At 42.2% G+C, this 15,187-nt stretch overlaps 2 protein-coding genes across 7 annotated transcripts; one reads left to right on the top strand and one right to left on the bottom strand.

Annotated features, from left to right (window-relative positions):
• Positions 1–1,544: 1,544 nt before the first annotated feature.
• LOC144700721 (14-3-3-like protein D) lies at positions 1,545–3,901 on the bottom strand. The gene is made up of 6 exons (XM_078572196.1): positions 3,783–3,901; positions 3,371–3,677; positions 3,204–3,291; positions 2,200–2,309; positions 1,977–2,125; positions 1,545–1,785 (listed from the first exon to the last, which is right to left on the bottom strand). Exons 1-6 carry the CDS (start codon positions 3,853–3,855, stop codon positions 1,757–1,759), a joined length of 756 nt encoding a protein of 251 aa, XP_078428322.1. The 5' UTR covers positions 3,856–3,901; the 3' UTR covers positions 1,545–1,756.
• A 2,142-nt stretch (positions 3,902–6,043) lies between these two features.
• LOC144700722 (ubiquitin-conjugating enzyme E2 36) lies at positions 6,044–14,165 on the top strand. 6 transcript variants are annotated; one of them, XR_013580830.1, is made up of 11 exons: positions 6,045–6,195; positions 6,367–6,394; positions 6,520–6,606; positions 9,559–9,617; positions 10,019–10,060; positions 10,241–10,314; positions 10,425–10,522; positions 12,434–12,474; positions 12,554–12,656; positions 12,791–12,889; positions 13,106–14,165. XR_013580830.1 is itself a non-coding variant. In XM_078572198.1 (9 exons), exons 1-8 carry the CDS (start codon positions 6,160–6,162, stop codon positions 12,469–12,471), a joined length of 462 nt encoding a protein of 153 aa, XP_078428324.1. In that variant the 5' UTR covers positions 6,044–6,159; the 3' UTR covers positions 12,472–12,474; positions 12,551–12,693. The 6 variants fall into 6 exon arrangements, 2 of the variants coding, with proteins under 2 accessions (XP_078428324.1, XP_078428323.1); XR_013580829.1 differs by having other exon boundaries at positions 12,812–12,889; XR_013580831.1 differs by lacking the exon at positions 13,106–14,165 and having other exon boundaries at positions 6,044–6,195; positions 12,551–12,656; positions 12,812–12,893.
• Positions 14,166–15,187: the final 1,022 nt, after the last annotated feature.

Here is a 15,187-nt window from a genome sequence, read left to right on the forward strand (position 1 = left end):
ATGATATGATTTTTTTCCCCACACAGTAATGTTTGAAGTGTCATATGCCACCACACAAAGGTACAAAGCCAACAACACACAAGCCATACTGTGGCTCAATCTTCCTAAGTACACATTTCAAATCTATAGTTGAATTATATACCCAAGCCTTGGAAATGATTCTATTTTCTAGGACTTCTGCTTGATTCATCGGGTTTGAATGATTATGCATTTTATCCTCAGTGATTAAGTTAACAAGGTGATTTTGACTTACCTAAGCCAATCACCATTTGCTTTTACTTGTTTTACATGCTTGAATTTCTTTGGCGGTTTATTCATTTTCATGTAAATTAATGCCTCCAATAGTCTTTGGATTGTTATGGGGTGGTCCATAGATCTAAATAGATGGGACAAGTTATCATTCATTCAAGTTTTGTTCCGAATTTGTATATTCTGCAAATATGATGAAATAATCACTTAATACATAACAAATAATGAGAAAACAAGCGTTTTTTTTGGACCTCATTTCTGATTGAAGGTTACGAGGGGTTTTGATTTTAACTGGACCATTTGATGACTTCAGTATGTGTTCAGTATCCATCTGTCTTCCCTCTCTTTCCCTCTTACATACATATATATATTTGTAAATATTACAGTTTGCTTGTTTCTCTGAGTAAATTGCTTTCCTCCTTTCCAATACTCAATTGTCTAAAAATGATGAAAATCAATTTTTTCTGGCTATTATACGTAAGAAAAACTTTGGCAATGGTGATCTTAGTTTCTAGTTTGGCCTCAGTAGAAAATCAATGGGATAACATATTGCTGCTTTAAAAGACTGCATATCACAGAAAATGGAAACACTGATGAACTGAATTGTCCATTTTATTATTCAGAAGATGATGACGACGACAAGGATGATGTACAAGATGGTGATCATATGATTCAATGGCATTTGTTAAGATAGGCATCGTGAATATTTGGGTGATGATTTTCTTGGGATGCTAGTTTACTTATTTTTGTCTCAATATGGTTTCCTTGAGATGCCTGGGCCACCTTGAATTAATATAAAAATGGTTCAAAATGTTAATTGATAGTTTGAAATGATAGATTTTTTCTGAAAATCTCATAAATGTAGAAAAAAAACACTTTAAATATTTCTTTTACAAAACATTCAAATTTTAGAATGTAAGATCAATACATCAGGTGAGAATAATGGTTTATAAGAGGACAAAGTAAACTTTCCTAAATGTTTTTTTACAGGAACAGTCTCGAGGTTATCTCATTCAGATAGAAAACTATTTTTCTGAAACCCATAAGTATTTTCTTAACAGCGAATTTAAATTCTAAACATCAACTCTTTAAAGAACTTCAGAATAACTACTAATCCATAAATCAACGAACCCCAATGCTACCAATCAAATTTCTCGATCTCTGGAATTTATTTCAATAAGAAAATTGATCATTATGAAAAGTTTAGGGACGAGATTCAATGTCCATAATTTCAAAGGTATTGATTTCCCACCTTATCTTTGGCTTGATATTGATCGAAGTACTGCAATTAAGCGTACTTGAACATAAAATTGCTTTAAACACTTGAAAATATATTTCCAAACAAAGGAAGAAAATAAATATCAGAAATACAAAAACTTAGACGAGAGGAAGCTGAAGAATCATCTGATTCATGTTTGATGAGAAGCTTTCCTCTGGAAATTCATACCAAAGAAATCCCCATAAGGATAGAAAGGTCATTTGCGCATTCTGATTCATCGAACCGGGTTCACTGCTCATCCTCCTTCATTATGTCTTCTGCAGAGAAGGAAATGGAATGAGACGAGAATATTAAAATAATTTTAATTAAAATATTATGATCCATAGATGCACGGACCGCAGCTTATGCTGAGATTTCTGTATATCATTTTGAGATTTGTATGAGAAAGAAATTCACAAGATCCGATTACAGAGAATAAAGTATGTCTCAAATCACATTGAAATTTTACCTCCATCTTCATTAATATCGGATGTCCACAGAGTGAGGTTGTCTCTCAAAAGTTGCATTATCAGAGTGCTGTCCTTGTAAGACTCCTCGCTAAGCGAGTCCAGCTCAGAGATGGCTTCGTCAAACGCTTGTTTAGCCAGTTGACACGCTCTGAAACATTAACAGATTTCAATGACATGAAATAACTTCAACTGAAAATAAATAATTTTTTTATTTCTCCGTACCTTTCGGGTGAATTGAGGATCTCATAGTAAAACACAGAGAAGTTCAATGCCAGGCCCAATCTAACGGGATGCGTAGGACTTAAGTCTGCAGAAGCGGCGGACGTAGCAGCCTGCAAAAGGTTTAGTCAGAACGCGCTACGTTCTGTTTTCAAAGTCCCATCACTCAGGTTTAAAAAAATCCGAGAACTTTGATATAGAAAAGAAAAGAAGACACTAATATAGAAAAAATAATCGGTCCGTGCCATGACTAGAACCTTGAAGCGGGTTCCTACCAAGAAAGGGAGACAGGAGATGATTGAGCGGTCAAGGATGGGGAAGGACTGGGACTAGGGACGAAGAGACGAGGGAGATGAATAACATACTCTGGATTTCCCTCCTAAGGAGAGGGCACCAGAGATTTGAATGGGAAAAAAAAGACCAAATGCCCCTCGCGGGCTAGAATAACAAATACCACTGAGTCATGGTGCCATTAGTCTAAATGCATATCGATCGATTAGATAATGTTGTGGAAGTTTCGAAAGACAAAAAGAGTATCTTCTGCAATCGAGGAGTTGCCTCCAACAATTTACCATGAGCTTTATAGAGTAGCAGGAAGTTTTAGTATGGAAATGTAATTCTACAGCTATTGCCTTCAAACATAAATTGCCGAGTATGACATTCAACCGCTCTTCTGTCTGCTTTGTATTTCTTTAAGGTGTGAGATACAAACCTTCCATTCAGAGTTAAATCTCGAGGGGAAAGTACCAGAATTCCAGTGCAAATTCAGAGAGAGAAAGGCGATTAAAGCAACTCTCGCAGTAGGAAATTCAGAAAGCCTTCCATGCAAAATATCAACTGATATTTGTTCTCAAAGGTACACAAATATCAACAGATAATCATACTATAAACCATCAAAGCGCAATCCACCAAGCATTGTCCAAGAAATCAATTTTCCGAACCCAAATAAAAGATAAATGAACGAGAATATCTATTTTGAAATGCAAGTAAATATCCAAATTTAAGACCTCGTAAGCCTTCATCGACTGTTCAGCTGCTTCCTTTCTTGGGTTTCCAGTCATAAATTCGGCAAGGTAGCGCAAGTAATCTCCCTTCCTGCGATGCCACCATTTTTTTTAGGGAAAATCTAAGATAAATTAACCTAACTCAGAAAATAATTTAAACAAAGCGTCACATTTTATAATAAAAAACCGAAGATTCTCCAGCAGACGATGAAGGAATGAGGTGCTGATCAAGAACCGAGATAATCTCTCGGCAGATCCGCGACAAATCGGCTTCCACTTTGAGCCTGTAGTCGTTGATTCTTCTAGAATTCTTCACATTCCCCTTCGCCTCTTCCTTCTGCTCAATCGACGACAGAATCCTCCACGAGGCCCGCCGAGCACCGACAAGATTCTTATAGCCCACGGAGAACAAGTTTCGCTCTTCCACGGTCAGATCCACGTTCAATTTCACCAGAGAATTCAGGAATTCCACCATCTCTGCGGGCAACATCGAAAGATTATCTCAATGCCGATGAAAAAAATTCGATTTTACCGAAAATCAAGGAATCGGAGAGCATCGACTGTTCAGATTCGAGATCTGACCTTCATATCGCTCCGCCTGCTCGGCGAGCTTCGCCAGGAAGACCAAATTCTCGCGCTGTTTCTCGGTGGCCATGGATTTCTCTTCGCATTGCTTTCCATCTCTTCCCTGCCAAACATCTATTATATAGTATTTGCCGTACCGATGACGTTGACGAAATCGCCATTCGTCTATTGACGGATGACGGACTATCGATTCCGTCCAGTCTGTTATGCACGGGGGTAATGGCGTCCTCGTCGTCCGCCGTCCGTCGTCCGTTGACCTACGACGATGACGATGATACCTGGTCACAAATGGCGAGCTAGTAGTGTGTATTTTTTTGTTTACAAAAACCATCTTTTAATTCTCAAGATCATATAAATTTGGAGTAAATAATTTTGAGAAATAGTGAATGCGGCAGAGAGAGGGTCTGACTTCGTCTTGCGGCAGGTCACGTCAGTTCAACAAGGTGTGACGGATGACGTGACGGAATGCTGGTGACAGATAATGTGACGGTGACGGAGGGTCTGGGACAGTGATGTGATGGGACATCTGTCATGGATGATGGTGGTGATAGATTTCTAATCAATTAAAGAGAGAGAGTATGAGAGGAAGAGAGACCAAGAGAGAGAGCTGGAGAGGGAGATAGAAAACAGGGACAGAGAGAGACCAAGAGAGAGCTAGAGAAGGAGATATAAAACACAGAGACGGAGAGACCCAGATAGCGCAAGAGAAGGAGATATAAAAACAGAGACTGAGAGAATGACCAAGAGAGAGATAGAGAAGAAGATAGAAAAATAGAGACAGAGAGAAAGACCAATAGAGAGCTAGTGAAGAAGATAGAAAAATAGAGACAGCGAGAGAAACCAAGAGAGAGCTAAAGAATGAGATTAAAAAACAGAGACGGAGAGAGAGCTAGAGAGAGAGAGAGGGAGATAGAACAATAGAGAGCTAGAGAGAAAATAGAGACAAAGAGAGAGACGCAGAGAAAGAGAGACTGAGAGACAGACAAAGAGAGAGACTGCAAGAGATAAACAGGGAGAGAGAGTACAGTAGATAAAGAGAGAAACAGAGAGAGACACGCACACACGAGATGAGAGTACGTGATAGAGAAAGGGAGAGAAAGAGAGAAAAAAAAAGAAAGAAAGAGAGATAGGATAGAGAAAGATGAGACGTATAGAGAGAGAGAGAAAGAAAGAGACGGAGAGAAGAAGAGAGAGAGGGACAGAGAAAGAGAGGACTTGTGTCATGTATGATGTCTAGGGATTGCTCCTATGACCTTGACGAGGACGCCATCCGGTGAATGAACAAGGTCGGGTTGTAAGGGCCTGTGACATTTGACACAACTGTCATAAATATTCTCAAAACTTTGCGACGTACAACGGGATGGGAAACATGACAAACTTTACGTCACTATTCCATTAGTCACCTACTGTCATCCGTCCTGTCATGCTCTTCACTTCTTGTTCGGGACATGCCTTTCCCTAACTTCATCACTTGTCTGTAGACATACTCGTCGTCGTCTGGACATACAAATCCCTAGACATCGTTAACCACTTCGGCCCACTAGCTGTTGTGAATATAGTGCAGGGACGCAGACATGACATTTTTTCATCGCATGATGAAAAAATCGTCCCGACCACAAAGTAGGATGAAAACCGGGAAGGCAATTCGTCTCCGGACGAACGGACGAGAGGTATCAGATGATGGATGGTAAGGGATGGACGAAAATCCATCAGATTCACTTTCGACGGTTGAGATCTTACCACATGGCATTGCTATATCAATTCCTTGACATTTTTCATCAAAGTGACTCACGACGGGATGGGAAACATGACAAATTTTATGTCACTATTACCTCTGTCACCTACCGTCATCCATCATGTCATGTTCTGTACGTCTTGTTTGGGACATGCCGTTCCCTAATTTTATCACCTGTCATAGACATAGTCGTCGTCATATGAAGCGTCATTTTTGCCAACCCCGTCAACGCCATCGCCATCACTAACGATAATGTCGACGACGACGATGACGACGACGACGACGAAGACGACGATGACTACGACGAAGACGACGACAACGACGACGACGATGACGATGATGACGGTGATGACGATGACCGAAAGGGCCGGGCCATGCGCAACATACAATAAGATTTGAGTTTCCTCATATGTTAATGTATAGAAGTTAAATGAGCTGGCATAAAGTTAATGTTATAATGAAAGATATTGGGCTTTCTTGTGAAACTGTGGCCCGGCCCATTAGAAACGTAAAAGATTTAATGCGGTGAAGTTACCAATAAAGTCGTTCAGATCTGAGAAGAACGCGTCATAGTGGACAAGCAAGAGAGAAGAAGACGATAGTTTGACGAAACCCTAGGTGGAGTTTGTGCTACAATCAATGGCGAACAGCAATCTCCCTCGCCGGATCATCAAGGTGATCCCTACGCTGTCGTTTCCGCGTCTGATCCGCCTATCATGATGTTATTTGGTGCCGATATGTTGTATTTTTTTCTTAATTCTTTGTTCGTAATCTGGACGGCTGTCGATGATCGATTATTGTTGCTGTTTGCTAACGTAGCTTTTTTTTGGTGACGCGATCTGATAGGAAACTCAACGTCTTCTCAGCGAACCAGGTAATTCATCAGCTTCGATCAGGCCTGAAGCACTCTCTGGAAAAGATCGGTTCATCTTGGATTTTTTCTTCATTTCTTGTTTTTTTTCGTTGATTTTTTTTGATATGTTTCATGGAACGTTTTAGCGCCGGGAATTAGTGCTTCTCCATCGGAAGATAATATGCGTTACTTCAACGTCATGATTCTTGGGCCAACGCAGTCTCCTTATGAAGGTAACTATGATCGGGATCGTAGGTTTTTGTAAGTTTTCATTCTCCAATTATAATTATTCTTGTGATCTCCACGAAAATTGTGCTGGCCTCTCGGAAATTGCTGCAGATTTCAAACACTGTTCCTCCATTATTTCCCCTAGTAATTCCCCGTATCTTTGTATTTACATGCATTTTCTTGCGTCTAATATAGGCGATAAGAAAGGTATCGGTGAGTTGTATCGTGTTGTTTTGAGAAATTAAAACTTAATTTATCGCTCAGAGGTAGAGTAGAATAGTATGATCATTAACCTCCAGCTTTTCAATGGTTGAGTGCTGTTCTGATCGTTGATAAGGTTAGAATTTTGGCCCTCAATGACATTCACTTTTTTTCTTCTTGGAACTCTTCATTTATATTTTTATTGAGTCTTCTGAACCACTCGAGGAATTTGATGCCAGCCCGTGAAAACGTCTGGATCTTATTTTCTGACTTGCGTTTTGTGATATTCCTGTTCCATTGAAATTTTTCTAGTTTTGAATGATTTAATAAGTTGTTGTTGGATACTCCGCTTGTTTTCTATGATCTTTGTGTCCAATATTCTATTATTCATCGTGTAATGTTCAGTTCCCTTTGCCGATGAACAATCATAGAAATACGTTTCCTAAGTGGGAATTGTCTCAGGGCTTGGTTCCGGAGATCACCTCTCGAGTGTCTATGATTTGGAATTGGAAATAAATCATGCTGCGGGATCCTTAGTCTTTCCATATTATCTGACGAATAATTGAAGACACTTTGATTTGGTGAAGAATTTCGTTAGTCTTTAATCGACCCCTGATGGATTTTCCTGAATGTCTTTTGTTAATAATCGGATCATGATGGTGGGATTTCGAGCTGGTTATGTTTTAAATGAGGCAATGTGGATAGGCACCGGAGAAAAAATATTTAGCATTCTGTCTCAAATTTTCCGTAACCTCTGTTTTAAATAACCCATATTATGAAATGTCTACAGTTGTAAGGTGATACAAATCTTGAATTAGATTATTGTTGGGGAAGGTGGAAAAGGTAAGGTTGATGGAGGAGTTAGAGGTGTGGTGGGGACGAGCCGCCTGATGAGGCAGTGAATGGTTGACGATCGCAGTGACAAGAACTGGTGAGGCGATCGCAGGATGTTGTGAATCACTGGATGTTTGAGGGGACAGGACCGAGGCAGTGAGCCGAGCGGCAAACCTACCTTGATTCTTGATTAACCCCCTAAATGGAAAGCTACAAGTATTTAAAGGGAAAGGAGCAACCTTACCCATGACACCAAATGACTAAAATGCCCCTAATTGGCTAAAGATACCCTTGGGTTAGTGTTTGCCCGTCCTGATACCGGTACCGGATGCCGGTATCGGGACGGATGCTGTACTGGATACCGGAAAGGCAATTTCCGGTATCCGGTTTTTTCGATATCTGGATGCCGAATAACAGTATCTGATATCGGTTGCTACAGTGCCGATATCCGATACCGGTATCCGTCCAATACCGGCATCTGTCTCCGTCTCAGGGGGGCAGATGACGGTACCGGATATCGGTTTTCGATATCCGCATCGAATTATTTAACACACTCTCTCTCTCTCACCTGTTCGCTCTCTCTTCCTCTTGTTCTCTCTCTCTATCCCTCTTTCGTTCGCTCTTGTTCTCTCTCTCGTTCTCTCCCGCTCGCTCTAGCTTTTCATGCCTCTCTCTCTCTCTAAAAAATATGAAACGCACATTAAAGCCACATTTTTCTCTCCTAACATTTCGGACAGCTAGCATCTCACATTTCGCAGAGGAATAGCTATTATTATAATATATCTCAACATCGTTTAATATATACTAGTAAAAGTTTCTAAAATCTCCCATGTGGGATAACTGGATCCAGAGTTTACGTTAACTTTGAATCCTGTTATCCCATATGGAAGAAAAAAAAATTGCACACTACATAATGAGGGGCATTGAATATATTTCGAATTCAAATATTGTGGTCGACATCCGATATCGGTTTTCCGATATCCGGTATCTGTCTCCGACATCCAGATATCAGAAAACCGATATCTGGTATCCGATACCGTTCGTCGTCCTCACCCCCCGATATCCGGTACCGATATCCGTCAACCCCTGATAGATGGATATCGCCCGATATCTGGAACCGTCCCATTTTTTTCCGGATATCGGTTGTCTGATAACGGATATCGGGACGGCGAACACTACCTTGGGGTATAGGACCACATCATAAGGCACCAGTGTTGTATTTGTTAGATTTCTAGACCTATATCCAATCATGGTCCGCTTGGTAACATCGATCAAGTAATGATAATTCTGTAAGATATCAAGGGCTGAGTGTGAGATCTAAGCAGAGTCCCCAGACTCTAGGGAGAGGGAGTTTCCTCTCAATCACCGCTCTATCTTGGTTTATGTTTGTCAGAAATGTGATTATGTTTGAATTCCTTCAATCAATTAGTCAATAGTTAAGTTTATTCTATAAAGTATTTGAGTTATTTATATGTTATTTTCTTCTTTTTTGTTATGCTCTGTGTTGTTAGATTGTAAAGTGAATAATTTTGACTCTCCTTTTTTTCATAATAATATTATAGTATCGCGGTGAAATGTTGCTCTTACGTATCACAGTGAAATTGTATTTTATTTGTACCATCATACAATGGAATAATTACTTTTAAAAGTTAAAAAATGGGTCATCTCAGTATTTATCTCCTAATCGTCAAAGGGAATATTCATCCTCTTCCCATCTCTCTACATCCATCTCTCTCTCTCTCTCTCTCTAGTCTAGTCTCTTAATTGTTAAAGGGAAATTCTGTGTTTGTTTGATATCAAGATGAAAGGATACCCGTCTGGGATCCTGTCTCTATGTTTATATTGATAATTCAAACTTCGATTCTTATCCGTTTTTTTTTGCGGTAGTTAAACTTATGTTACTTTTTTTTAAATATCCTTAGGAGGTGTGTTCAAGCTGGAACTGTTCTTGCCGGAGGAGTACCCGATGGCAGCCCCCAAGGTGTGACCAATTGCGGTAGAGTTTCACTTCATTGTGCACTCATTCATCGGAGTAAAATTTACACCGCGATAACAAATTTTCAGGCATATTTTTTGTTTTGAGAGAGAGAGAGAGAGATTATGCCTTGGTTATCATCATCTTCATGTGACAAGAATAATAACTTGCTAATCACTTAAAAGAGAGAGAATGAGTGAGAGAAATCATGCGATATCATGCCTTATATTATCATTTTCAAGTGACAAGAGTGTTAATATGCAGATGTTCTTTAGGTGAGAGAGAGATATCATGGGATAATCGTTGTTATTTGACGAGTGGAGAGAAAAAGAGAGAGGGAGGGTGTGATTGGGGCAATTATTTATGCTATGTCTGATTATAATTTCTGGTTTTTGTGCTTCGCATAGGTCCGTTTCCTGACAAAGATATACCATCCGAACATCGACAAGGTAAATTTCCCCCCATTATCTTGTATTTAATATAGCCAATTTTATCAATTGCGCGGAGGACTACTAAAAGGCACGCCGAGGTGGAAATAGAGAAAATTCCTGATTATCTCGCATTAAAAATATTTGAATAAAGGACTCGAAATTCGTAATAACAAATCAAATTCTTTTTGGGCGATGCAGCTCGGAAGAATCTGCCTGGACATTCTCAAGGACAAGTGGAGTCCGGCCCTTCAGATCCGGACCGTCCTTCTCAGGTTTATCTTGATGATGATGATCGTGATTAGCGGTTATGATTGTCGTCTTTAGTGGTATGTTGCGGTTGATGTTGGGATTAGTGGTGGCTGATGAAAGAGTGGTCGAGCAGCATTCAAGCCCTGTTGAGCGCGCCGAACCCGGATGATCCGCTCTCTGAGAACATCGCCAAGCACTGGAAGACCAACGAGGTCGAGGCTGTGGAAACTGGTGCGTTTTCTCTCGCGAAGATTATTCTCTTCATCTCTCTCTCTCTCCCCCTCTCTTTCTCTCTCTCAAATATCATTTTCTTTCTTTCCAACCGGTATGAACTCTCTCTCTCTCTCTTTCTTTCTTTCTCAAAGAGCACTCTATTCCGTACAAACCGGTCTGTGTTTTCTCTCTCTCACTGACTCGCTCTCTCTCTCTCTCTCCCTCTGACTCTATTTCTCTCGCCCACAGTGACTCTCTCCCGCTCTCCTAACTCTCTCTCTCGCGCGCGCAGTAATTTTCTCTCCCCCTCCCACTCTCTCTCTCTCTCTCTCTAATTCTCTCTCTGTTGCCCATTGACACTCTCTCCCTCTCTCTCTTGTTCATTGACTCTCCCCCCCCCTCTCTGTCGCCCATTGACACTCTCTCCCTCCCCCTCTCTGTCGCCCATTGGCTCTCTCTCCCTCCCTCTCTCTCTCTCTTTCATTGACTCTCTCTCTCCCTCTCTGTCGCCCAATGACTCCCTCTCCCATTGACACTCTCTCAATCTCTCTCTCTCTTGTTCATTGACTCTATCCCTCTCTGTCTTCCATTGACTCTCTCGCGCTCTCTCTCTCTCTCCCTCTCTCACGTTCATTGACCCTCTCTCTCTCTCTCTCTCTCGCCCTCTCTCTCGTTCATTGCCCCTCTCTCTCTCTCTCTTGTTCATTGACTCTCTCTCTCTCCCCCTCTCTCTCTTCATTGACCCTCTCTCTCTCTCTTGTTCATTGACTCTCTCTCTCTCTCTCTCTCTCTCGTTCTTTGACTCTCTCTCTCTCTCCCTTGTTCATTGACTCTCTCTCTCTCTCTCCCTCTCTCTCGTTCATTGACCCTCTTTTTCACTCTTGTTCATTGACTATCTCTCTCTCTCCCTCTCTCTCGTTCATTGACCCTCTTTTTCACTCTTGTTCATTGACTATCTCTCTCTCTCCCTCTCTCTCGTTCATTGACCCTCTCTCTCTCTCTCTTGTTCATTGACTATCTCTCTCTCTCCCTCTCTCTCGTTCATTGACCCTCTCTCTCTCTTGTTCATTGGCTCTCTCTCTCCCTCTCTGTCGCCCATTGACTCTCTCTCCCTCGCTTTCTCTCTCCCTCTCTGTCGCCCATTGACTCTCTCTCCCTCGCTCTCTCTCTCTCTTGTTCATTGTCTCTCTCTCTCTCACCCAGCGACTCTCTCTCCCTCCCTCTCTCTCTCTCTCTCTTGTTCATTGGCTCTCTGTCTCTCTCTCTAACCCAGTGACTCTCTCTCCCTCCCTCTCTCTCTCTCTTCATTGACTCTCTCCCTCTACCTCTCTGTCGCCTATTGAGTCTCTCTCCCTCTCTTTCTCTCTCTCGCATTGACATTTGACACTCTCTCCCTCCCATCCTCTCTCCTCCCCTGTGACTCTCTCTCTCCCCCTCTAACTCTCTCTATCGCTTACGGACTGTCACTCTCCCTCTAAAACTCTCTCTCTCGCCCAGTGATTCTCTTTCTCTCGCCCACGGGCTCTCTCTCTCTCTCTCTCTCTCTCTCCCCCTGACTCTCTTTCTCTCTCTCCCAGTGACTCTCTCTCTCTCTCTCTCTTTCGCCCACGGGCTATCTCTCTCTCGCGCCCATAGACTCTCTCTCGTACCCAGTGACTATCTCTCTCTTTCTCTTTCTCTCTCTCGCCCAGTGACTATCTCTCTCTCGCCCACAGACTCCCTCTCGCGGCCACTGACTATCTCTCTCTCTCTCTCTCCCTCTAACTCTCTCTCTCTTTCGCCCACAGACTCTCTCTCGCCTACTGACGCACTCTCTTCCCTATAATTCTCTCTCTCTCTCTCTCTCTCTCTCTGGCTGTCTCTCTTTATTCTCTCTCAATGATCATTATCTTCCCCTCTGACGGCTGCCTTATGCTGCATCCAATCCAGCAAAGGAGTGGACCCGCCTGTACGCCACTGGAGCCTGATCGGTCTGTCTCTCTCTATTTCTCTCTCTATCTCTACTTCTCTCTCTAGACAATTCCAATGGATGGGGGTTGTATTCAGCAGGCCCGGCGCGCCTGCGTTTGTCAGGCGGATGGCCCAACGAACAGAAATTTAACGTTTTCTGCTACAAAAATTTGTCTCCAAACGGACTTCGATTGCATGAACTGTAAGTGTAATGAGCAGCCTCCTTTGACTTTTGTCCACTTGATCCGCTCTTCTTTTCTTTTTCTTTTTTTTTAAACTCATAGCGCAGCCCATTATTCCGAAAAAAATTATAAATGTGATGTTTTTGGCTGACAGATTATAAATTCTCCTGTTCAGATATGAATTGATTGATCCCTTTGGCGTACGTGTTTAATGAATAACCATTTTGAAAAAGTTATGGATATGAGTTCTAAGGTAATATTCCGTCTTCTTTCTTGATATTTAATTTGATCGTTTATCCCATAATTCCACTGGTAGATTGGTTGAGAAATAGAAAATGCCCTATATCCCGGGTTTTTAAAAAGGTCCGCCATCTATCCCGGGTTTTTAAAAAGTTCTACCATCTACCCCAGGTTTATTTTATTCTGCGATCTATCCCAGGTTTTCTAAAAGTTCCGTGATCTATCCCAGGTTATGCCGACGATGACGTGGCTGACCCAAGTGGGCAACTGGGCTGACCGTAATAGACGTGGCATCCAAGTCGGACGCCACGTCATCGTCGGGAGAAAACCCTACTCTCTCTCTCTCTCCCTCCGCGATCTCTCTCTCTCTCTCTCTCTTCCGCTATCACCTTCTCACTCTCTCCCGCGATCTCTCTCTAATTCTCTCCGGGTCTCCCTCTCTCTCCCCCCCCTCTCTCTCTCTCCGTGATCTCTCTCTCTCTCTCCCCTTCTCTCTCTCTCTCTCTGCGGTCTCTCTCTCCCTCCCTCTCTCTCTCCCCGATCAGTCTCTCTCTCTCTCTTCCGCGATCTCTCTTCCCCTCTTTCTCTCTCTTCCGTGATCTCTCTCTCTCTCTCTCTCTCTCTCTCTCTCTCTCTCTCTCTCTCTCTCTCTCTCTCTGCGGTCTCTCTCTCTCCCTCCCTCTCCCTCTCCGCGATCAGTCTCTCTCTCTCTCTCTCCGCGGTCTCTCTTCCCCGCTTTCTCTCTCTTTCCGCAAAACTTGGAGAGAGAATGAGAGAAAAATGAGGAGAGAGAAACTACGTGTCTGAAAATTTCCTCCAAGAACCTAGAGAAAGAGAGGCACCCAAAAACCCATATGCTGCAATTTTACAGCATCCGCCACCATCTCTCTCTCATACCCATTTGCGGAAGAAGAAAATTGCGGAAGAAGAATAAATTCGTGGAAGAAAAGGAAAATTGCGGAAGACAAATACCAGTTTTGCAGAGACGCTTCTTCGGGATCGATCCTTTTGCTCTTGAATGGATTGCTCGTCGAGATCGCCGGAGAGATGAAAAGGGTTTTTTCCCCGACGATTTCCGATCGAAGATGATGAGTTATTGATTTTTTTCCGACGCTGACGTGGCGTCCGACTTAGATGCCACATCTATTACGGTCAGCCCAGCTTCCCACTTCGCTGTCCGCGTTGGACGCCACGTCAGCGTCAGAAAAAACCTGGGATCAATTGCGGAACTTTTGAAAAAATGGAGATAGATTGCGGAACTTTTGAAAAAATGGAGATAGATTGCGGAACTTTTGAAAAAATGGAGATAGATTGCGGAACTTTTAAAAAACTGGGGATAGATTGCGAGAAAAAAAAACCTGGGATAGATCGCGGACCTTTTTAAAAACATGGGATATATGGGACTATTTGCCCTAGAAAATGTGATAAAAGTTAGCACTGGGACAGTAATTAAATAGAAGTTGTGGACGTGGAGGTAGAGAGGGTGATAGAGTTCTTAAAATACTGGAGCAGTCATCAGCTGTTGATGGTTTTCTAGTTGGCTGTGAAAAAAATCTGTTTATTTACTAAAATACAGAATTATGTACAGCGTATGGATTTGTCCAGGGAAAAAGTTTCAGAACAGAACTCTATATCAACTTATTATAGTTTTCATAAGGAAAAATAGGCTTTGGGAAGTTTCCTACTCTCAATATTTAAGCTGCTAAATATGGGATAGGAGAGAGAAAATATGAAATAAGGACGACACTGGGAGAGTCATCCCTTGCCAACAATATAAAGAAGGGTTAATAGCACGAGATATCCCAAACTGTATCAAAAATCTGAGACTTATTCTAAACTTTTTTTTTTGCACGGTATATCCCAAACTCGCTAAGTCGACGACAACATATCCCGGTGATGATGTGGAATCCATCGTGGCTACCAGGTGGATTTCCGGCCAGATTTTGACCTGGCGGAATCCACCTGGCAGCCACGATGGATTCCACGTCATAACAGGGATTCCACCTGCCAGGTGTTTTCTGATAAGAGAGAGAGAGAGGCATTCTAGAGAGAGAAACAGAGGCGTTCTAGAGAGAGAGAAGCATTCTAGAGAGAGAGAGAGAGAGAAAGGGAGAGAGGTGTTCTAGAGAGAGAAAGAGAGGCGTTCTAGAGAGAGAAAGAGTGGCCTTGTTCCTTGACTCCGACGTCGACGACCCCGACCGCGCTTTCATATCCGATTCTGTGAGTTTTCTCTCATTTCCCTGCTCGTTCCCTTCTTCTCTTCTCTCTCTCTCTAGAATGTCTCTCTCTCCCTTTCTCTCTCTCTAGAATG

This window comes from Wolffia australiana, chromosome 3 (genome assembly GCF_029677425.1).
Source record: "Wolffia australiana isolate 7733 chromosome 3, ASM2967742v1".
NCBI classification, from domain to species: Eukaryota; Viridiplantae; Streptophyta; class Magnoliopsida; order Alismatales; family Araceae; genus Wolffia; species Wolffia australiana.

What these genes read in the sequence shown, in the direction of transcription:
- LOC144700721 (XM_078572196.1), bottom strand. Translation starts at nt 3,855, where the DNA reads ATGGCCACCGAGAAACAGCGCGAGAATTTGGTCTTCCTGGCGAAGCTC. An exon ending in AGTCGATGAAGGCTTACGAG is followed by an intron (nt 2,310 to 3,203) that starts GTCTTAAATTTG and finishes AACCTTTTGCAG; the next exon opens with GCTGCTACGTCCGCCGCTTC. An exon ending in CGATATTAATGAAGATGGAG is followed by an intron (nt 1,786 to 1,976) that starts GTAAAATTTCAA and finishes CCTTCTCTGCAG; the next exon opens with AAGACATAATGAAGGAGGAT.
- LOC144700722 (XM_078572198.1), top strand. Translation starts at nt 6,160, where the DNA reads ATGGCGAACAGCAATCTCCCTCGCCGGATCATCAAG. An exon ending in ACGTCTTCTCAGCGAACCAG is followed by an intron (nt 6,395 to 6,519) that starts GTAATTCATCAG and finishes GGAACGTTTTAG; the next exon opens with CGCCGGGAATTAGTGCTTCT. An exon ending in AACGCAGTCTCCTTATGAAG is followed by an intron (nt 6,607 to 9,558) that starts GTAACTATGATC and finishes AAATATCCTTAG; the next exon opens with GAGGTGTGTTCAAGCTGGAA.